This window comes from Carcharodon carcharias, chromosome 14, assembly GCF_017639515.1.
Source record: "Carcharodon carcharias isolate sCarCar2 chromosome 14, sCarCar2.pri, whole genome shotgun sequence".
Classification (NCBI taxonomy): Eukaryota; Metazoa; Chordata; class Chondrichthyes; order Lamniformes; family Lamnidae; genus Carcharodon; species Carcharodon carcharias.
In genome coordinates, this window is record NC_054480.1 from 22,083,342 (window position 1) to 22,106,834 (window position 23,493).

A 23,493-nucleotide genomic window follows, 5' to 3' on the forward strand; every position below is an offset into this window, starting at 1 on the left:
ACAGTTCCAAGAAAGGATGGTGTATGGCTTGGAGGAGAACTTGCAGATGGTGGTGTTCCTATGCACTTGTTACCCTTGTACCCTTGTCCATCTAGGTGACAGAGGTCTCAGGTTTGGAGGGTGCTGTCAAAGGAGCTTTGGTGAGTTGCTCCAGTGCATACTATACATCATACACACTGCTGCCACTGTGCACTGGTGGTGGGGGGAGTGAATGTTTAAAATGATGGATGGGGTGCCAATAAAGCAGGCTGCTTTTTCCTGGATGGTGTTGAATTTCTTGAGTGCTGTTGGAGCTGCATTTATCCAGGCAAATGGAGAGTATCCCATCACACTCCTAACTTGTTCCTTGTAGAAGATGAACAGGCTTTGTGGAGGTAAGAGGTGAGTTACTTAATGCAGTATTCCCAACTTCTGACCTGCTCTTGTAGCCATAATATTGACATGGCTACTCTGATTAGGTTTCTGGTCAATGGTTCTCACTGACTTCAAGTTTACTAGGGCTCCTTCATATCACATTTGGTCAATTACTGTCTTGATGTCAAGGGCAGCCACTCTCACCTTACCTCTGGAGTTCAGCTCTTTTGTCCAGTATGGACCAAAGCTGTATTGAGGTCTGGAGCCAAGTGGCCCTGGTGGAACCCAAACTGGGCATTAGTGAGCAGGTTGTTACTCAGCAGCTGCCAATTGATAACACTATTGACAACACCTTCCATCATTTTGCTGATGATTGAGAGTAGACTAGTGGGGTGGTAAATAGCCAGGTTGCTTTGTCCTGCTGCTTCTGAACAGACATACCTGAGCAATTTTCTACACTGTTGGATAGATGCAGCTGCACTGGAACAGCTTGGCTAGTTCTAGAGCACAAGTCTTTAGTACAACAGCCAGTCAGGGTACACAGCCTTTGCTGTATCCAGTACCTTCAGCCATTTCTTGATATCATGTAGAGTGAGTCATATTTGCTGAAGACTGACATCCATGATGATGCATGCCTCAGGAGGTTGCAGAAAGTCAATTTACCTGAGCTAATTTGTACGGTGTGCCTGTATAGGTTGTTATATCAGATTGGTAATGTAGCAGAATATACTCCAATTTATAGTAGTTTAATTTACACTCGAAAATGTATCAAACTCTGGGTAGGAAGACGTTGGTTTCCCAGACAGCTATTTTGGCTTCAGTGGAAGATCAGCAGAAATCATGTAATATTGAACCAGACTGTAGAACTTATAGTATGTTCTGTATTAACCATATATTTAATGTTTTGCATGGTTCATTTTTGGAGGGGTAGGAATCCTCAGAACAGCAATAAATGCAGGTAATTAGAACGATAGAGCTTCCTATTGACATCAAACCACTTTTTACAATTTCACTGGTTTTGTTGAACAGAGAAAAACATAACCATTCATGATTTAAAAGGGCAGGGATTGAGGCAGAAGGTCAAAGAAATCAAATGGAACAGAAAATTACTTCCAAACACAGGCTGTGAATTTCTGAGGGGTTTTCCTGCTTAACACAGGCAGAAGAGTTGAGGAAAATCTAGAAAATCAGAGTAATCAGTGCCTGTGCCATCATCCCTGAGTTTTGGCAGTTCTTCTGCCAAAGATATGGTGTACCAGCAGGAGAATGCTTCAGTAAATTCACCGCAGAGTTCTTAACATTGTCGCTCCAAAATGCCTCAAAGTGTTTCAGATAAAATGATTTACTACAGCCACTGTTGATATCTATGTAAGTAAGTAATATAAAGAATTAGTAATAACGGAAGAGGAAAGGAAATGCAAACTAAGTATAGGAGTAGCAATAAACTAGCCAAGTTTCAAATGTGCAAATCTGGATCATTATAGTTTCAACATGGGACATAAACTATTAAAATTTTACAGCCTAAAAGGAGGCCATTCAGCCCATCACAACTGAGCCGACTCTCTGAAGAGAGCACAGTGGCAGCGGTGTGTACTATCTATGAGATGCACTCCAGCGATTAAGTGCCTTCAACAGCGCCTTCCAAACCCACAACCTCTACCACCTAGAGAAACACGGACATCAGACATATGGAAAACTGTAAACAGCAAATTCCCCTCCGAGTCACACACCCTCCTGTCGTGGAATTATGCTGCTGTTCCTTCATGGTCGCTGGGTCAAAATCCTGGAACTCCCTCTCCTATAGCACTGTGGGTGTACCTACACCGTGGGAAGAATTTTCGGGTCGGCAAGCGGGGGCGGGGCCCACTCGCTGACGTGTAAAATGACGCGCAGTGATGTTGGGCGGGCGTCCTGACGTCACTGCGCGTCATTTAGATTTTCAGTTCGGCGGGTGTGCAGCTGACTCGGCCACACGCTCGCTGAACTGTCAAAGGCCTATTAAGGCCTGTTTGAAAACTAATTGAATTAATAAAATGAGCTGCCCGCCTACACTTAAGGTTGGCGGGCAGGTGAAGAGCCCAGGCGGCCTTCGCATTTTTCATGGAACCTCATCCCTGGGCAGGATGATGCTTCATGGAGTGTTTAAAAATTCAAATAAAATGTAAAAAAAAATTCATTGACATGTCCCAGCTCATGTGACACCGTCCCACGAGGGGGCATGTATTAAAAGTTTTTAATTTCTCTATTTAAACGTTTAAATAGGTGCCTCAGGGAGATTTCTGCGTTCTTTGGCATGCATGCACGCAGGCCACGACTCAGGGAATCCACCCCCCCACCCCCCCCACCCCACCCGCTAAGGGAGCACAGTGCGCTTCCGGGCGTGCGTCACACTGCAAAATGGCAGCGTGGACCCGATTGGCCTGCTCCCACTTGCCCCAGCACAACTCCCCCAAAGCGGGGAATATTCTGCCCCATGTGGCTTGCAGCAATTCAAGAAGGCAGCTCACCACCACCTTCTTAAGGGTAATTATAGATGGGCATAGCAGTGACGTTCACACCCCATGAATGAAGAACAAAAAAAAAATCATTACCATCTTTTTAGCCACTCGGTACTTAAAAGTTTCCCTGGATTCTACATTCCCTGCTGTGTCTAATAGCATCATTAGTTATTCCACGTTCTTTTTAAATTCATTTACAGGATGTGCGCTTCGCTGGCTTTGCCAGCATTTATTGCCCATCCCTAACAGCTCACCACCACCTTCTCAAGGGCAATTAAGGATGGGCAATAAATACTGGCTTAGCCAGTGAAGCCCACAACCCGTAAATGAATAACAAAAATGGAATACCCTATATAAAAAAATCTCCTAACCTCTCTCATCATTCTTTGGTGCTGATCCTATTTCACAATTTACAGGGCTGGAATTTAAATTTATGACCGATGGGCTCTTCATCCATTAACATAACTGTTAAGTGACCATACCCAGACATGATTAAATAGGTTCAGCATTATCCGTTTGCTTTTGTGTCCTCTTGCCCTTTTTCATGAAATCTAGGTTCCGACATATTTCTAGTCCTCCTACTTTTAAATGACTGCAGAACATTGTGGTAAATTTTCTACTTTGTGCACTATGTTATGCAATCTTGATAATATTCCATGAAGAGTACTTAGTGTCAGCAAAGGGAGGCTGCAGAGAATTTTTCCTCAACTGCTCTGCGTTTAACAGGGGATCACCAACACTCACCTGAAATGGCTCTTGTCAGAGCCACCAGGTTTACGGTCCTCCTTTGTGGGCATTATTGGGTGGATAGATCGTCAAAACTGCCAAAAGGATTTTTAAAAAAAACAATGCTTAGTGCACTGGGGTTCATAAGTTTGCAACATGCTAAAGGTACATTTCCTCTTCTTTCACACAGTAACAACATAACAATCACATAAATGCCCAAGGTAGTGAGGGATGTACAATTTCTGAGGATGTTGCCTCATTTGTGAGTTGCTAATTAGGAAAGAAAGAGTCATTCTCTGAATTTTTAATATATTAGAATTTTATGAAGTGAGTTCCATAGAAAAGATAGGACGTTAGGCCACTGATGGAAAAAAAAATACTGGGATAAAGTGCCCTCACTGTCACCATCAGAAAAACTAAGATTATCTCCATCAGATTAGAACATTCTTTCATTTCCCTCCAATTATCTCACTAAATTTCCTCTGCTGTTCTGAGAGTACTGACTCATTGCTTGGGTACAGTTCCATGGATCTGATGGCCTTGCTACCTGGCCCAATTGACCATTAGTAAGACGTGAGTCTTGACAGTCATTGTCAATAGACCATTTGGGAGTTTCACAGCTGACCCCAACTGTCTCCCGACCTCAGATCATACATATGTCCTTTCAGCAGGAAGGCTTGCTGATTTTCCTTCTCCTAACCAACTTTAGCACACCTACTTACACCACCCCAACTGGGCACAGATCAGGGCTTGTAAGTGTGACTGTCCTGGTCTATATGGCTCAACAGTTAAGGTTCACCCAATCAATTTGCACTATTTTTATTAGCTAACTACCCAATCAGGTGGGAGGATGGGTGGGGATGGGGGTGGGGGTGGGTGGGGGCAGCAGTTAGGGGTGGAAGGTCATGTGATGAAATCTCCCAGAAAACACCCAATCAGAATTGGTTTTACATGTTGCTTAGCTGATAGCACTGTTGCTTCTGAGTCAGAAGGTAGTGGGTTTAAGTCATTTGTCTATGCTGACACTCCTGTGCAGTATTGAGAGAGTACTTTGGTGTTGGAGATGCCTTCTCAGGGGAATGCAACAATCCACTGACATTGTTTTGAAGAAGAGCCGGGGAATTCTCCCTGATATCCTGGCTAATATTAATCCCTCCTACCAACATCACTTAAATAGGCACGTCATTATGACATTACTGTTTGTGGAAGCTTGCCGTGCACAAATTGGATACTGCATTTTGTACATTACAATTGTGACTTCACTTTAAAATTACTTCATTGGCTGTGCGGTGATTTGGGAGATCTTGAAGCTCTGAAAGGTGCTAGAAAAATGCAAGTATTTTCTTTTTCTTTCCAGCTTCAGGCTGCATTCACACTTTAACAGTTGGTGCATAGCATTTGCACAAATGCTAGACTTACAGTGCGATGCACCCTCAGAATTTCTGTTCCCTATGTCAATTAGGGCTTTTGCTGAACTACTGAAATAAAACCATATCCCACCAAATTATATCTGGGCTTGATTGCTTGATTTAAATCTACATTCTATATGAACTGAGACTGGGATGGATTAGATCAATTTATCCAAACATCACTGATGTGCTGACTGAAATCAACATTCAGATTTTAATCATACATTTTTGGTTGATTAAATTCAGTACACAACAGTGATCTGTTTTCGCCAAAAACCGACAGCCTCTGATTAACCTTTTGTAACAAAGGCATGATTGTACCTGTAAGAACTTGTTCAACAAGCTTTGCTGGCAGTAGTTCTTTGAAGAGATTTTTGCATTCTTCTACTTCCCTTTCCTCTAAGAAATAAGAGATAATGAACTTATAGCACCATGTCTGCCATTGTGGAATCAAACTGAAATTCCATATAACCTGAAGCCTATAATTAATCACCAATATATTAGAAGAATTCCATTTATGTAGCACTTATCATTACCTTAGGATGTCCAAAAGCACCTTACAGCCAATTAAATATAGTCACTATTGTAATGTGGGAAACATGGCCTCCAATTTGCGCACAGCAAGCTCCCACAAACATCAATGTGATAATGACCTGATAATCAACTTCAGTGATATTGATTGAGAGATAATTATTGGCCAGGACACAGGAGAGAACTCCCTGCTGTTTTCTTAAAAGCACCATGGGATCTTTTATATCCACCTGAGAAGACAAACTCAGTTTTAAAGTCTCATCTGAAAAATGGCACTTCCGACATTGCAAGATAATGTCAGCCTTGAATATGTGCTCAAGTCCTGAAGCGGGGCTTGAACCCACAACTTTCAGACTTAAAGGTGAGAGTGCTACTTACTGAGTCACAGCTGACGCCTAAAAATGCCGGCAATGGGTGTGTCACGAATAACCTGCTAAACCAATGCATTTAGGCATCTTTGACAAATTAAATTCTCTTTGTTAGGTTTGAATTTAGTCAAGGAGAAATATCTTTAGATCAAGTGCTGTCGAGCAGATTCCAAATGATTGGCAATCTTATTGCTGGAGTGGGATACTGTTATAAAATTAATGAGTTCTGCAGGCATCAGACATAATCCACAGCAGATGTAACCCCAAATGGCAAAACTGCTCTAAATGCAAAGTTCAGCCGACTTCAATAAAGAGAAAGGAATGGAACGATGCAGCATAGAAACCTTAACATATCTCAGGAGTGAGATGGAACGAAAGGGCTGCAACAAAAGGGAATGATGCAGTGGGGAATGCAATTATTAGCTGTAAAATTAATAGAAGGCCAGTGTGAAAATATTAGGCATTGCTGCATCAGACATGGAAATGCAGAATGGCAGGCTAAGGTTCTGGGGGCAAGGGTTGAAATCCTATCTGGTGGAATTTGAATTCAATTACTAAATCAGGAGTTGAAAAGCTAGTCTCAGTAATGGTGACCAAGAAACCATTGCTGATTGTTGTAAAAATCCATCTGGTTCGCTAATGACCTTTAGGGAAGGAAATCTGCCATCCTTACTTGGTCTGGCCTACATGTGACTCCAAACCCACAGCAATGTAGTTGACTCTTAACTGCCCTCTGAAATGGCCCAGCAAGTCACTCAGTTCAAGGGGCAACAAATCCTGACATTGTCAGTGACACTCATATTCCATGAAAAAAAAAAGAAACGTTGGGAGAGACTCTACACAGGGGGCACAGCTTTGTAGAAATGCTCACATCTGGCAATTTCTGAGAATATTTTAGTGTCTTAATACAATGTTTGGCTTTCAACATAATCTTCCCTCACCTCAGATGAGTAAAAAAACAGAACTGAATAAATTATAGGCACATCCTGAAGCAGCTCCATTCAATTACAAAGAAATAGCAGGTGGACCTGATCTGTGTACAAGCACCGAACCTGGGAAAAGTTATGCCACAGTACACAGAATGGATCCTGTCTTAATCTTCTCTGCTCTAAGGAGAACAATCACACCTTTCATAGTCTCTCCACATAACGGAAGTGCATCATCCCTGGTATTAGCCTAGTAAATCTGCTCTACACCCTCTCCAAGACCTGAACATCCTTCCTGAAGTGTGTGCCCGGAATTGGACACAATACACCAGCTGAACACCCTGACAACCAGCTCCACAAATAAATGCTAGGCATCAACAACTTGTGTTATCTATTATTTCTGAAGGAGGCAGGATATTGATCTACTTCACTTTATTTGTAGTTAAATATCCTTTTTAAAATATATTTTCATGACCAAATGCTCTCCAAAAGCAAAATACTGCGGATGCTGAAAATTTGAAATAAAAACAGAAAATGCTGGAAATATTTGGCAGGTCAGGCAGCATCTTTGGAGAGAACCCGGTGTTGATGGGCTGACATATGTGGAGGTGGCAGAATTCATGCCACAGGGGCCGAAAATGGGAGGCAACCAGAGGCCTAATGGTGGTCACTGCTGGGGCTACACCTGGAGGATGAGGGCGCATCAACGTCTGGCATCCTTGAAGAGGGGTAAGTGAGCTTGGGGGAGCCTGGCAGATCAGTGTGGGGGGATGGGGGAATGTCTGTGGACAGGTGGTGCGGGGCGCCCATTGCTGTCAGGGACTCCTTCCGTGAGCCATAAAATGCCAGTAAAGGAGGCCCATCTCTCCGGAGCCCACTGGGAGGCTACCAGGTTTCACTGGGCAGACTCCCCACGCAACGATAGGCCCTCCCAGCCGCTGGCAAAATGCCCACATGGGTCGCCGGCAGCCCTTAATTGGTCACTTAAGTGACTCATTTGGGCTTCAACCGTCTGTCATCTTTCCCTCTGGTGGAAAAATGGCATGGAGATGGGAAGACATCGGGCATGCAACTTGATGTCTTCCCATGTCATTTGCCAGCCTTCTTGCCACCCAGCCCATCCCCAAATGGCTGGTAAAATTCAGCCCAACGTTCCAGGTCGATGGTCTTTCATTAGAACTGGGGAACATTAGTGACATACATACTTGAAGCAAGTTCAGAGGCAGTGAAAGGGGTGCAGGGGTGAAGAACAAAAGCAAAGCCTAAGATAGGGTGGAATCCGGCAAGATTAAATGCCAAAAGGGATAATGGTACAAAGAAAAAAGAGATGATGATGGGTTAAGTGAACAAGTAAAAGACAGATCTAGAGGAGGCGTAAATGGGAATAGCAGAATCATTACCAATAACTGCTTTCTGAAAAAAATGGGGCCGGGGTTATGATGTAAAATTGTTGAACTCAATGTTGTGTTCAGAAGGCTGTAAAGTGCCTCATCAAAAGAAGACATTTTGTTCCTCCAGCTTACATTGAGATTCATTGGAATTGTGTTGCAGATTGGAGACAGAGACATCAGAGTGGGGTTGGGGTGGAGAATTAAAATGACAAGCGACTGGGAGCTTTGGCTCATGCTTGTGGACTCAACAGACATGTGCCACAAAGTGGCCACCCAATCTGGGTTTGGTCTCTCCCAGTGTAGAGGAGACCACATTGTGAGTAGCAAATAAGGTCTACAAAATTGAAAGAATGACAAGTAAATTGCTATTTCACAGGGAAGAGGTTTTGGGGCCCTGGATGGTGACAAAAGAAGGGGTAAAAAGGCAGGTGTTGCATCTCCTGTGCTTACACAAGGTGCCGTGGGAAGAGGAGGGTTGTTCAGGATGATTGAGGAATGGATCAGGGTGTCCACCTTCGATATCTGCGTTTCTAACATGTCTTCCTTTTTCCTCAACCGAGGATGTACCATGATGGCATGGCTCTAGCCTGTTGTCCATTCTATTTTCCACACTTCCACTCGCTCCTTCCCCCTTCCCTTGTCCTCATCTTCCACTCCAACTAGCCTCCACATTCAATGGACCTTCCTTTGCATTTCCACCACCTCATGTGTAATGCCATCTCCAAACACATCTTCCCCTTCCCTCCCCTTTCGGCATTTCGAAAGGGCAGTTCCCTGAGTCCTGGCATAACAAATTGGTGGACATCAAAGTGATTGGTGGGGAGTGTGGGCAGCGGGGGAGGTTAAGCAGGACTCCACCAACTTCTCTTCCTTCCTCTCCTCCCAATCCCAGACCTTCACACTGGCTCTGCTGTTGGAACTATGAATCTAGCTGCTTGTTAGTATAGAACTGTGTATTTCTGAAAAAAGGGACATGCTGTGGAAGCTTTTGCTTTTTATCTTGCACTCATCGAGACAGGCTCAAGAATACCAAATTTCAAAGGGAACAACAATTTATACTGCATGAAAAAAGGGTGCTGATTGGTTGGCAAGTGGATTCTGACTGGCCGGCGAGTTGTTTCTGATTGGTCAAGGCATTGCCATAGAGAAGGCACCAGAGAAGAGTTAACCCACAAGCTTTTATTTAACTTCAAAGAAGGCAAGTTGACTCTGACTGGTCGAGGCTTTGCCATAGGGAATGCCCCAGGGAACTGTTGTCCCCCATGCTTTTGTTTATTGAAAAAAGCATAATGCCTGAGCATATTCTTTCTGTTAATAGAGGAAAGGGCCCTGTGTATGAATATATGTAGCTTCTAGCAAACGTAAGTGAGCCACATTGCAAGCCTGACTGATAATCTTAACTTGGTTGTTGGTGTAATTCTTAGCACACTCAGGATTGGTCAGTAAATGCTGTCCAATGCGGAATCACATCTAATGTTGAGCACTGTTCTGAGTTTTAAAAGCACCAGCTGGTTGAGTACAGTCAATACTCTGCCTGCTGCGATCAGCCGAAGGGATGTGCTGTTTGATATGATCCACCAGTCATTGGGATGTATGGCCTACATACCAGGCATCTCACACTGGCACTGAAATTCATATCCACATTTGTCATTTTTGTGGTAGCAGAACATCTTTTCAGCTTCACGGCAGCATCCTGTTAGTAGAAACCACTCATGTTGCTACTGCATAGTAGCAATGTGAAATGGCTAGCTTCACCTGTTGCTCAAATATTTTAGACATCTTACCTTTCCAGGGTAGTTTGAGGTAATCTGGGCAATTTTTAAGACCGAAAGTGGTTGCTTCAGGTCTATTCATGAGTTAGTGCGATATACAGCGAGCAAAGATCAGATCAGGGTAGCCATTATCCCACAGGATAGCTTTGATGCATCCTTTTTCAGTATTGAGTTTGCACAGTAAGCCAATGGCTCGAGTCCTACTTACGTGGCTGCTGATAAGGCAAATTACACAAACCAGGTTAAGATTATCAGTTGTGCTCGCGATGTGACTCACTAATGGTCGCTAGAAGCTACATATATTCATATGCAGGGCCCTGTCCTCTGCAAACAGAAAGAACATGTCCAGACAGTTTGATTTTTCAATTAAACAAAAGCATGGGAGACAGTGGTTCCCAGGTGCATTCCACAAGGCAACACCTTGACGAATCAGAGGCCACTTTCCAACCAATCAGCACCCTTTCCTCATGCGGTCTAAATTGTTGTTCCCTTTGGTTTTTAGCATTCTTGCGTCTGCTCTGATGAGTGCAAGATGAAAAGCTTTGACAGCATGTTTCTTTTTTCAGCAATTATCAACTACGCGTTTGTTAGTAGGGATTACAGAAATGCAGCCAATCATTATTTGAGGCAAAAACTGCACTTTTGCCAATGGCTAGAAAGAGGCCCTAAAATCTCAGAAGAGGCCCTACAAAATATTATAGATCAAGTAAAATCCAGAAGTTTAGAACATGAATTGAGTATGAACACCTAAAAGACTAAAACAATGGTAGTTAGAAGGGATAGATTGGAAGAAACCAGAGTGAACTAGAGTGAAGATTGAAGTGGAAGGTGTCACACTGGAACAAGTTGATAAGTTTGTCTATTTAGGATATCAAAAGATGGTAGATGCGAAGCCGAAATTCAAAGGAGGATAAACATAGCCAAAAGTAATTTTGTGAAGATAAAGGATCTGTTAACACCAAGAAAACCCAAGCTTGTAACAAGAAAACCTCATATGATGCTACATTGTAACCACTTTCCCTTCTAGAGGGAAAAATGGAGGGCTGCAGAAAGGGAGTTGACCTAGGTGTGGTTAGATGATGGATGTCACAGAGTGGTTGCAGATAAACCACAGTGAATGTCTGAGGACGGCTCACGACAGCAGATCTCCTGGTAGGAGTATCTACAATCAGCAACAGCAAAGTTTTTTGCCTTAAAAACTACAGAGCTAGCTAGTTACAGTACACATGAAACTCATGGAAAACAGTGGAAAGCCATAACTGACCCAGAGAAGTGGCACTTTATGCTGACAAGCAGATTAGGAAATTGGGGAACAGTTAGCACTGAGGCAATCAAAAGGCAGCTCATATAAAATAATGAGGTATCTTATAGTGCCCTCTGTGATTTTAAAAATCCTCATCAAAATGCAACTAAAAATAAAGAGAAAACAAATGAAATATTTGTCTGTACACTTCTTACAATTGCAGTATACACAAGCAAGGGCAATAATTCATTCCATGCATTAGCAAAACCTTAACCTGGGTTTGTCACGTGAAGAATTAGGTGTATTACTTGTTGGATAAATTTGGCATTCTGGTATTCCACTGATCCCCACTGTTTTGCTGTCATTTATGAATGGATTTTAACATGAATCCAGGCCTTTAACAAGTGTATTTTGTCTGTGAGGTAAAAAGGTTAAAATAAACTGACACCGGGGCTATTTATGTCCAAAAAGTTTTGAGTGCCAAGTTATGTATTTAAGATTGGCAAGCTGTGCCTCCACTTGTGTAAATGATGTTGCGATCAGATGTTTGTGTTAGTGGTGGTGTGACATGCATTGAGGATTCTGGACTAGTCCCTACTAGAGCTAATGTTTCAGGAATGATACATGCTCACTGTGAGTCATTGAGTTTTCTGAATAGACGATTATTCCAGGTGAATACATCGGGTTGCAAGTTGCAACACTTTACATCTCACAGTGCAGGAATTTGAATTTTAACTGAAATACTGATTCATAAAGGAGAATATTTCACTTGTGCTGAGGTTAGCCACAAATCCTTTCTCACAAACTGATCTTGGACACGTGACAGCTTACACAAGTGGACTCTTTTTTAGTGCTTTTAAAGGCATTTTGATCATAAAATGCATAAATTTAAGGACATTAATACACCTGTGTGATATGGATAAAACATCCCAATGTTTACAAAAAATCTCTCTATTTGTGTGGCTGTTTAACAAGGTGCAATGCATTAGGTGAAGAAAATTTGGGGATATGATTATAAGCTAAATTAACCTTGAGGGAAGCAGTTTAAGAAATAACTCCATCACAATTAAACTTGATGGCTAATGGAGTAATTGTCACTTACTGCATTGGCTGCAGGCTTGGTTGAAGCACTCAAAAAGGAAATCAACAGTTTCCAAATTCAGCAGGGAGACCAAGAGAGAAAAGAACAGAGTGGATGCTCTTACACAAAATTAAACACAGCCTTGAGCTAGATGGGATGAATGCCCTCTTCTTCATGGTGATTTGTTATGAATGAATGAGATGGCTTAGATAAGACGGAGAGTTACGGGCAGCTTTGTGCTGTGCCCACTGATTCCAGAACGCTTATAACCATTTTACTTCGTAATTTTACTTATTTAATAAAAAACTTTCACCCTGCCATTTTCGGCAGGATTGTGGTCACACGTTGGAGGAAGGGGGAGATGATCGGGAAAATGACAGCAATCAGGATGGGGAAAGCTGGGAAAGGAAGGGTAATCAGGATGAGGCTTATTGGGGTGGGGACATGATTGGAGTAGGGCCATCGTGAAAGGTGGGCAAAGTGTCAATCAGTTAGGATACGAGCTAGTGGCAGCCTGTGGCAAAAAATGTGATTCCACATTCAGGTAAGTGTGTTTTCTTACAAACTTACCTCTTAGTGGTGCCCTGTACCACATGCAGACAGGACTTTCCTGACCACACCTGACGCAGTGCAAGCTGCAACCTAACTTTACAGAGGGTGGTCAAAACAAACTTCAGACCCATTATGTGCATATGCAAAGTGTTATAAAGCCATGCTTTATATTGAAAATGACTTTATGGATTTACTGGCTGAAAATTTGACGCTGATTGAGTGTTAAAAGACTGAAACCACATTCTAGTGGCTTGAAACAGCAGTTTCTAAGATGGCTGAACATTTACATGACTCTACCTTTCAAATTCCAAAGCCATTAAATTGGAGTCAACCTGTCTAGAAAACCTCAGAGACAATTACCTTGAAGAGTGTGAGTGGGATCATCTCCTAAATCATTCACATAACATTCAGACTTTCACCTGGTACATTCACCTAGGTAGGGAATAGCATTAGATACAATCACCTCAGACAACGAACCCTGGCTGAGGACGGAATCCTCCCAGCCATAATATAATCAACACAAAACCAGACACCTGGAATACACTAGCCACAACCATATTTGTGTAACTGAGCAGTTGATGACAGGAGATCATGTGATGAGCCAGCTAACCTTCTTTTGCATTTCAAGAAACTGTTTTCCCCAGGTCACAGATCAGGAAAGACAGAGTACAGAAGGTCCCCAAATGGAAACTCTCTCTCCCTCCCTCTCCACCCATCTTGTAAGATCAAGTTCTCTCTACTGTTTGACCATCCAAGTGCCTCAGGCCGAGCTTTTAAAAAACAGCCCAGCAGCTGTTGCCTCTGAAAGAAAAGATATATTGACCGTCAATATCATTAAACTGCCTTGACACTGAATCCTGCCTGAAACCGTCCAAGTCATCAACCTGTAAGACCTGTATGCCTTTAACTTTTACTGGACTCTAAAAAGATTACTTAATCTATTCTCCCTACTTAGTAATTTACGTGTGTGTGTGTGTGTGTGTGAATCTTGACTGTGTGTGCATGGAAATTGGAGTAATTTTATTATTTTTACTTTCACCCGGTTAATAAACATTATTCTCTTTTCGTTTTAAAACCTTACAAGGAAACCTGACTTTGTACATCTTTTACAGTCACAGCACTTAAACAGTTAAAAACTCACTGAATTGGCAAGCATATCCGTTTTTTTAAAAAAAACCCTGCTGTGGTCAAATGAAGAGGGGAAAAGAAGGATACCATTCCACCTCTCCTCACCTGATCATAACAGAAAGATTTCAGGCACAGACAGTGGAGGTCCTTAATTTTTTGCTTAGACCAAGTTGGCAGACAGCTTAATTTCAACTCTTATTAAGCATGCACTTCCTGCCCATCATGGAGATGTAAACACTTGTTTAACCCCCAAAAATGGGCACGTTGACATTGATTTTCTCAGGTATGGTGTCAACCTGGTAAGTATTCCTATGTTATTCTTATGAAGCATCGAAAATATTTTTGTGAATATAGTGGTCACGGTCTCAAGATGTAATATAAACACTGAGAGGTTATTTCCCCAGTCAGGAGAGATAACTCAGCTTCATAGTCTCAGGATAAACTGTCAGCTATTTACAGCTGATATGAGGAGAAATGATTACACTCAGAGGACTGTGAATCTTTGGAATTCTCTACCCCAAAGAGCTGTGGATTTTCAGCTATTGAGCGCAATCAAGACTGATATCTATAGATTTTTGGAATTAAGTGACATGGGGATATGGTAAGAAAGTGGCATTGATGTAAATGTTCAGCTACGATCTAATTGAATGGTGGAGCAGGCAACTCCTGCTCCTTAAGTTCTTGTACATTCAGGTTTTTTATCAAAATAAAATGGATCCACTCAGTATCATACTTTTGCAATATTTGTTTCTTTTACTACTGAGTTAATTAAGTACAGCATGTAGCTTTTGGTGAATGAACTCCTGAATTTGCTGCATATTTCCCCTTGGTTAATCAAACAGTCCTCAAAGATGGTATATGAAATTATAAGACCCTTAATACAGCGAAGATCCACCACTAGAGAAAAAGTCTTACTGGAACATATTATTCTCACCCTTGTATTCAATTCCCTCTGTGGTCTTGCACTACTCTCCCCCCACCCCACCACCCCCCATTCCCGTAACCTCCTTCAACCCTACAACCATCTGAGAACTCCAAATTCTTCCAGTACTGGTCTCTGGTGCTTGCTAGCTCCCTTCATCCTACCGGTGGTGGCCATGTCTTCAGCTGCCTAGGCCCTAAACTCTAGAATTTACTTCCTAAACTTCTCCACTTCCCTTCCTCTCTAACATCCTTTAAGATGGCCCTTAAAATTTATCTTTTTGAATCATCATTTGGTCACCTGTCTCCTTTGTCAATGCTCTTGTCTGATAATGCTCCCATTGAAAGGCCTGGGGACAGTTTACTATGGGCAGAATTTTGAGTTTGGCGGGCGGGCGTGGTCAGCGGGCCCGGGATCGGCTAGGAAACGGGCCGCCTGGGATTGGCCCCTGACCGTGATTTCACGCTGGTGGGCCAATTAAGACCTGCCCAGCATGAATCGCGGCTCCCCACTGGTCGGAACATGTGGCTGGAGAGATGGTGTGGCCGGGAGGGATTCAGATTTTTGAGGCACTGGGACCTGTTCTGGGGAAGGTGGGACCTGTACAAACTGGACGGGCTGCACCCAGGCAGAGCTGGGACCAATGTCCTTGCGGGGCCTTTTGCTAGTTCTGTTGGGGAGTTATTTAAACTAGTGTGGCAGGGGGATAGGATCCCAGGAGTAGGATCAGATAGGTCAGATTCAGATCAGAAAAATGGAGGTAGAACATTAGCTAGGCACATTGTGATAGACATGGAGTTACAGGAGAAGCAAAGTTTAAAAAGTGTCTAGCAAGGGAAACTGACAGGGTTAAACTGTTTATACTTCAATGCAAGGAGCATTACAAACAAGTTAGATGAGTTAAAGGCACAGATAGACTCATGGCAGCAGGATGTCATTGCTATAATAGAGACCTGGCTAAAGGAGGGACAAAACTGGCAGCTAAATATTCCTGGTTATAGAGTCTTCGGACACGATAGAGTAGGAGATAAAAAAGGAGGGGGCGGGGCAGCACTAATGGTTAAATAATCAATGCCAGTTGTGAGAAGGGATGATATACTAAATGGGTCAACAAACGAGGCTTTATGGATTGAGCTTAGAAATAAAAAAGGGGCAATCACACTACTGGGAGTATACTGCAGACCCCGAAATAGTGAAAGGGAGATAGAAGAACAATATGTAGGCAAATTTCTGCTTGTAAGAACAAGAGGGCAACAATAGTAGGATACTTCAACTTTCCTAATATCAACTGGGATTCAAACAATATAAGGGGCACTGAGGGAGAAAAATTCATGCAGTGTGTCCAGGAAAATTTTTTCAACCAATTAGTGACAAACCCAATGAGAAGAGATGCAATTCTAGACCTAGTCTTGAGGAACGAAGAAGGGCAAGTGGGTGAAGTGACAGTTGGCGACCATATCGGGGACAGTGATCAAAATTTAGTTAGGTTTAGCATTACCATGGAAAAGGACAGGGGTAAGGCAGGAGTAAAAGTCTTGAACTGGGGGAAGGCAAATTTTGCAGAAATGAGAAGGGACTTGGCTGGGGTGGACTAGACAGCACTGCTGGAGGATAAAACAGTGGAAAACCAGTGGGAAGCACTAAAAAGCGAGATCCTAATTGTACAAAGTAGATATGTCCCCTACAAAAATAAGAGTGGTACTGCCAAATCTAGACCTCCCTGGTTGTCTAGAGGAATACAGGGGAAGATCAAACAGAAAAAGAAAGTGTACAATAGGCACAAAAAACTAAGCACTGCAGATAGCCTAGACAAATATAGGAAATGCAGGGACAAAGTAAAAAAGGAAATAAGGAAATCAAAGAGAGGGCATGAAAAAAGATTAGCAAGTTAAGTTAAAGATAACTCAAAGATGTTTTACCAATACATTAATGCTAAAAGGTTAGTTAAGGAAAAAGTGGGACCTATCAGAGATGAAGATGCAGAGGCTGTGGGAAGGGTTTTGAATGAATATTTTGTCTCCGTGTTTACAAAGGAAAGGGAGGATGTAGATATAGTAGTCCAGGAGGAAAACTGTGAGATATTAGACAGGATAGTCACAAAGAGAGAGGAAGTACTCGAAGGGTTGAAATCCCTGAAAGTTGATAAGTCACCAGGGCCAGATGAATTGTTTCCGAGGCTGCTGAAGGAAGTCAGGGAGGAGATAGCAGATGCTCTGAGGATGATTTTCTAATCTTCACTAGATACAGGGGAGGTACTGGAGGACTGGAGAAATGCAAACATAGTTCCATTGTTCAAAAAGGATTCAAAGGGAATGCCAAACGATTATAAGCCAGTTAGTCTTACATCGATGGTGAGCAAATTAGTGGAATCAATCCTGAGAGATAGGATTAACTGTCATGTGGAAAGGCATGGACTAGTCAGGGATGGTCAGCATGGATTTGTTAAAAGAAGGTGTTGCCTCACAAATTTGATTGAATTCTTTGAGGAAGTGACAAGAAGAGTTGATGAAGGTAGTGCAGTGGATGTTGTGTACATGAATTTTAGCAAGGCATTTGACAAGGTCCCACATGGCAGATTGGTCAGGAAAGTAAAAGCCCGTGGGATTCAGGGTAATGTGGCAAGCTGGATAAAAGGTTGGCTTTGTAACAGGAAACAAAGGATAATGGTCGATGGATGCCCTTGCGAATGGAAAGTTGTCTCAAGTGGTGTTCCACAGGGCTCGATGTTGGGATCCTTGCTGTTTGTGTTATATATTAACGATTTGGACGTGGACATGGGGGACACGATTGGGAAATTTGCAGATGACACAAAGATTGGCCGAATAGTGGATAGTGTAGAGGATAGCCATAATCTCCAAAACAATATAGATGGGTTGGTGAAGTGGGCGGTAAAGTGGCAGATGGATTTTAACATAGAGAAGTGTCAGGTCATACATTTAGGGAGGTCAAACAGTTACAGGGATTACAAAATAAATGGGAATATACTAAGAGGGGTAGATGAAGTGAGAGATCTTGGAGTACAAGTACATAGGTCCCTGAAGGCAGCAGTTCAAGTAGACAAGGTTGTAAAGAAGGCATATGGAGTGCTCTCCTTCATCGGCAGAGGTATAGAATATAAAAGTAAGAATATAATGTTGGAATTGTATAAAACACTGGGGAGGCCACAACTGGAGTATTGTGTGCAGTTCTGGTCACCACATTACAAGAAGGACGTAATAGCTCTGGAAAGACTGCAGAGGAGGTTTACAAGAATGTTGCCAGGGTTAGAAAAGTGTAGCTACGAGGAGAGATTGGATAGGTTGGGGTTATTTTCCTTAGAACAAAGAAGGCTGAGAAGTGACTTGATGGAGGTGTACAAAATTATGAGGGGAATAGATAGAGTGGACAGGATAAAATTGTTTCCCTTTATGGAGACTTCTAGAACCAGGGGACATAGCTTCAAGATAAGTGGCAGAAGGTGTAGGGGGCACATGAGGAAGAACAGTGGGTAGTGGGTGTCTGGAATTCGCTGCCCAAATTGGTGGTAGAGGCAGAAACTTTAAACTCTTTTAAAAAGTGCCTGGATCTGCACCTAAAGTGCTGTAAGCTGGAGGGCTATAGGCCGGGTGGGATTAGGAAGGGTACCTGGGTGTCCTCGGGCTGGCATGAACAAGATGGGCCAAATGGCCTCCTTCTGTGCTGTAACTTTTCTATGGTTCCAAGGAAGGGCCCAGCAGGGGTGGGGGCCTGTGAGCCACCGGGTCCAATGGTGACCTGGCGGCCGGTTTAAAAATGGCCCAGGCAGCCCCTGGAAGGCTGCCATGGAAGAACACCTGTTCTGTGTTAGCAAACTCAAGCGATGGAGTCGAGTGCGGCTGGAGACGCCAGGCAGGAGACTAGCTCGGGTGGGCACTCGGTCCCCTGCTTTTTGGGTGAGTGCCTCACTGTCCTCCTGGAGGAGGCGGCTGCCAGGAGGGACACCCTTGTCCCCAGAGATGTGATGACTTTAACTAATGACATATCCTTATTCTCCCTTAGATTTGCAGCACACACTCACTCTCTGAACCCCAAAGGGGTACTCCTGATGCTGGAGGAACACCAGGCTTCACTTGCACCTGCATCACACCCACTCTCTGAAACAGGCATCAGTGCAGATACCAGCACCACAGTGGGCATTATGTTGGTGGCAAGAATGTCGGTGCACATTGGTGAGGGTGCTTCACACTTGCTTGAGGTGCAGGCCGAGGCAAAGAGCGTCCAGGGTGTCGGTAGTTGGAGGACTACTGGGGACCAGGACAAAGGCAGTTGATGAGCCTCTGAAGTTGTCCATTAGGTAGCAGATGCTGCACATCCAGTGGGATGTACCCTACACTCTTACCTTCCTCTGACACTGGATGAGGCACCCAATATCCCAGCAATGGTGAGCAGGGAGGTCCAGAGCGACCACATGTTGGTGCATGAGCTGCTTGTCATCTCTGCTGGCTCCTCTCAGCGCGCTCTGGATGACGGCAGCAACTCCTCCACCCCTCTGCCAGTGAGCACGGCATCTGATGAGGCTGCGATGACTGGGGAGATGCCAGCCATGGCACTGGCCGCTCCCTGCCAGGCGGGGCCAGCACAGGCTCCACTGGCCAGAGGACGACCACCAAGGTCATCAAGGCCAACAAGACAGCAGAGTCAGCAGGCTGTCTCCAATGTCGGTGCCAGACTTGAGGGGTGGGGGAGGGCGGGCACCAAGCCACAGCACTCAGAAACATAAGTTAAAGGCACCACGAGCACAAAGGGACAGTTCACAGGTGATTTTTCTGTTGATATATGCTTGGTTTATATGTCTGCCAGTGTGGGCATCAACACCAGTGATGGTCATGTCATTATGCATTCACTGTGACAATAACATTAAATTTGCTTTGGTTCTGATGGCCTGAGTATGCTTTATATTTTTTCTTTCTGGTGCAGGGTACGCCAGTATGCTGGACGTGAGTGTCTGGATGCTTTATTGCACAGGCATTGAGTGGAGTCTGGATGCAAATGAAAGGGTCATTTCAGACACTTGGGATGGAGGCAGCAACCTGGCAATGAGATGGAAGCAGATCTCTAGCAGCCTAGCTGAAGGAGTGTTGGACCAAGGTGTCCCTGGTGTCCCTGCCTCCCTGGAGGTTACAGAGGTCTGCGTCCATGACCTCAGCGTTCTCTTCACCATCTGTGGCCTCTGCAGCTGCGTCAAGATCCTCTTCATCCAGTGGACCCCCACTTGTCAGAGTCAGATTGTGGAAAGCGCAGCAGCAACCAGGATCAGTGACACCTATGGTCCTCTCTACCACTGCCCTTGTGGAGGAATGACTCCTAATGTAACGCTTCTCTGTCTCTGTTCTTGGATGGCAGAGAGGCGTCATGAGCCACCTCTTCAATGGATAGCCCTTGTCACCCAGCAGCCATCCATCCAGTTGGGCTGGAGCACTGAAGAGCCTCGGCACCTGGGAGTGTCCCAGGATGTAAGCGTCATGGGAGCTGCCAGGGTACCTTGCACAGACTAGCAGAATCTGCATCCTGTGGTCACACACTATCTGCATGTTCATGGAGTGAAATCCCTTCCTGTTGACGAAAGCACCCTGCTGACCCGCTGGCACCTTGAGGGCCACATGTGTGCAGTCGATAGCACCCTGGACACAGAGGAACTAGCAATCACTGCAATGTCTCTGGCTCGCTCAGCTTGGCTGGCCTTATCCATACGGTAAAGAATAAAGGCCAGTACCTGTCTGAACAGAGCTTCTGTCACCAGCTTGATGCAGCTGTGGACAGCTGATTGGGAGACTCCACAAAGATCCCTCACTGATCCCTGGAAGGATCTGGAGGCATAGAAGTTGAGGGCCACTGTGACCCCTTGCATGGGGTGTCCACCTACACAGTCATGGCTGATCTGAGGCCCAATCATCTGACATATGAAGGTCACAGACTGCCTTGAAAGGTGGAACCTCCTTCGGCATTGCACCTTGGACATATTGAGGTAGCTGCATTGTGGCCTGTAAACCCTGGCAGCAGGACAGAGGCATCTTCTGCTGCCCCTTCTGCCTTGGACTTCCTGCTGGCCCTGCGCCCCTTATACCCACATCTCTCATCCCACAGGTCCCTTCCCTGGAAGCTGCATTAGGACACCTGGCCTCCTCTCCCTTCTGCCCCTCCTCAGAAGAGATGCTACCAGCGGAGTCCACAGACCCCATTACCAGGGTAACAAAAGGCTGTCTGGTACCTGGGAGGGTCCACATGGTCTGAATCCTCCGGAGCCCTTGAAGACACCAATAAGGCATGAAACGAAGCCTGGAAATGCTAATAATGAAACTCCGAACAGGGATGAAGCTGCCAAGGACCAATAAGCAAACAGCAGCAAACTATCTCCACAACTTTTCACCATTCACACTGGTAATGCTGTTAACCCCTTTTATCCCACCCTTGGATGAGGTTTTGCAAAATGTCAGCTGCCCACCTGTCCGTTTTGCCCGTGTGGCGAGCGCAAAATCACATGGGCAACGTAAAATCTACCATAATTGCCTTTTAATGGCCGTAACTGGCCTTAGAATTGATGGCAGGCGCTGCTCCGACTCCCACGCGCACCTGCCGACCAAAATATTGTGCAAGTGTGGGATGACGTCGGGACACTCGCCCAACGTCATCTGGCGCTATTTTACGCTCGAGCAGGTCAGGCATGCGACCGCCCACTCAGCGAAAAATTCTGCCCATGTTTAGGGTGCTATGTACATGCATTCGGCATTGGGAAATCTGACTTGCCTATTGGTTTACCAGTATAACCTCTCCTAGGCTGTTGCTACTCCAGCAACTAATTTTGTCAGACTACAAGTTTTCACCAGTTAAACCATTCTATCAATCATACTAAACCCTTCCCCCTCCCAATACTGTGGGAGCTGACTCCCCCATCTCGATTGTTGACTCCCCATTAGAGCTCTCGCTGGTATTTTCAGGGAGGGCCAGTATACCACCGAAAATTGGTGAGCCAAGTGAGGCGCCACAGGATGGTGGAGTGTGGAATTTTACCTGTGATTCTCAGGGTAAAATTTTTCGCTCGGTGGGCGGGTGCATGCCTGATCCTGCTGAGCATAAAATGACACGCGTTGACATCGGCTGAGCATCCCGATGTCATCACGCATCCGTGCGATATTGTAGTCGGTGGGCACGTGCTGGAGTTGGCAGCGTGCCCGCTGACAATTAAAAGGCCTATTAAGGCCATTGAAAAGTTAATTAAAATAAATTTTTCGCTGCCCGTCCAACCATACAGTTGGCGGGCAGGTAAAAATGCCAAGTGGCCTTTGCACTTTTTTGGAAACCTCATCCATGGCGTGATGAGATTTCCAATGGCAAATAAAAATAAAATAAAAGCTTTAATTTTTCATTAAGAACATGTCCCTGCTCATGTGATAGAGTTACATGAGGGGACATGTTTCATTACATTTTTATTTTTTTAGTTATATTTTTTCATATATTTTCATCTCCCTGAGGCAGCTCTCTGCCTCAGGGAGATTATGAAGTGCATACCTGCGTGCATGCACGAAGGTTGCGCTCGCCCCGCTTACACTCCTCCCCCCACCTGCACAGGCGGTGCTCAGCGCTGCCACTCGTGTTTCACGCTGGGCGGGCCTTACTTGGCTCACCAGCGTGAAATTGCCTTCTGGGCCCAATCCTCCCCCACCAAGCCTGCATGCCAAGGGCAAAATTCTGACCCCAATATTGTGAACTCAATTTGCACCGCCGAACAGATGCATTCATCGGAGGCTATGCAATGCCTCATGCAGAGGGAGAGCAGGTGGGAGGGTCTGTCATCTAGCCCTAGCATACCTTCCACTGACCACGTTAGAGCAGCCAGTAGAGAGAAATTCTCCTGCACACGATGAGCACAATACTAATGCATGTTTGTGTCCACCCATGGCTTTAGTTAATGAACGATTCAAGGTGGGGGTGTGGGGATAATTTCTAGAGGACAAGAAATACCTTTTATTCTATGATTCAGATAACTCATGGCTCATTTTAAACCTTATTAGTCTGGATGCTTTCTCACCAGGATCTTCCTTCTCATTTTGCATGGCTGACTTAAAAGAATTCCAATTAGTTGTTAGCTGACTTGTGCAACATTCATAGAACTCCGACCTCCCAATTGTCACTTTTTTTGTCATTTTCCCAGTGTGATACCATCTTCTAAACATTTGTGCAGACTCCAGATAACAGCCTGTCAGTTTTGTTCTCTTACCTTCTTTGCCATTTGATGTGACTGAGATGTTATTAATATGAGCGTTGCTGAAATCTGAATTGTTGGGACACTCGATGCTTCCAGTCAGATTGTGTGGGATCACCAAATCTAACATTTCCATGCACCTGGCAGAAAAAAAGTTAACGATAAGTATAAGATTGTCATTCATCAGCATACACAACTACTTCAACTTCAATGACAATTACACTTCCATGCAAATTACAAATAAATTATTTCCACAACACTGCCTGAGGGTCTCCATGAACACTTCGTGAATTGCCAGAATATTCTGGAAAATTAAAATGCACAAATGATTTCTGCAGATGTTTAAAAATCAAAAATCTACAAATCTAGAAGCA

At 44.2% G+C, this 23,493-nt stretch overlaps 1 protein-coding gene across 2 annotated transcripts in view; it reads right to left on the reverse strand.

The window, feature by feature from the left end:
• Positions 1-23,493, reverse strand: part of LOC121287415 (eyes absent homolog 2-like) — a 262,276-nt gene that overhangs the window by 154,693 nt on the left and 84,090 nt on the right. For both annotated transcript variants that reach the window (XM_041205274.1, XM_041205273.1), the window contains exon 2: positions 23,135-23,259. In XM_041205274.1, the coding sequence (XP_041061208.1) occupies positions 23,135-23,255 (121 nt within the window). In that variant the 5' untranslated portion in view covers positions 23,256-23,259. The remainder of the gene's footprint in view (positions 1-23,134; positions 23,260-23,493) is intronic.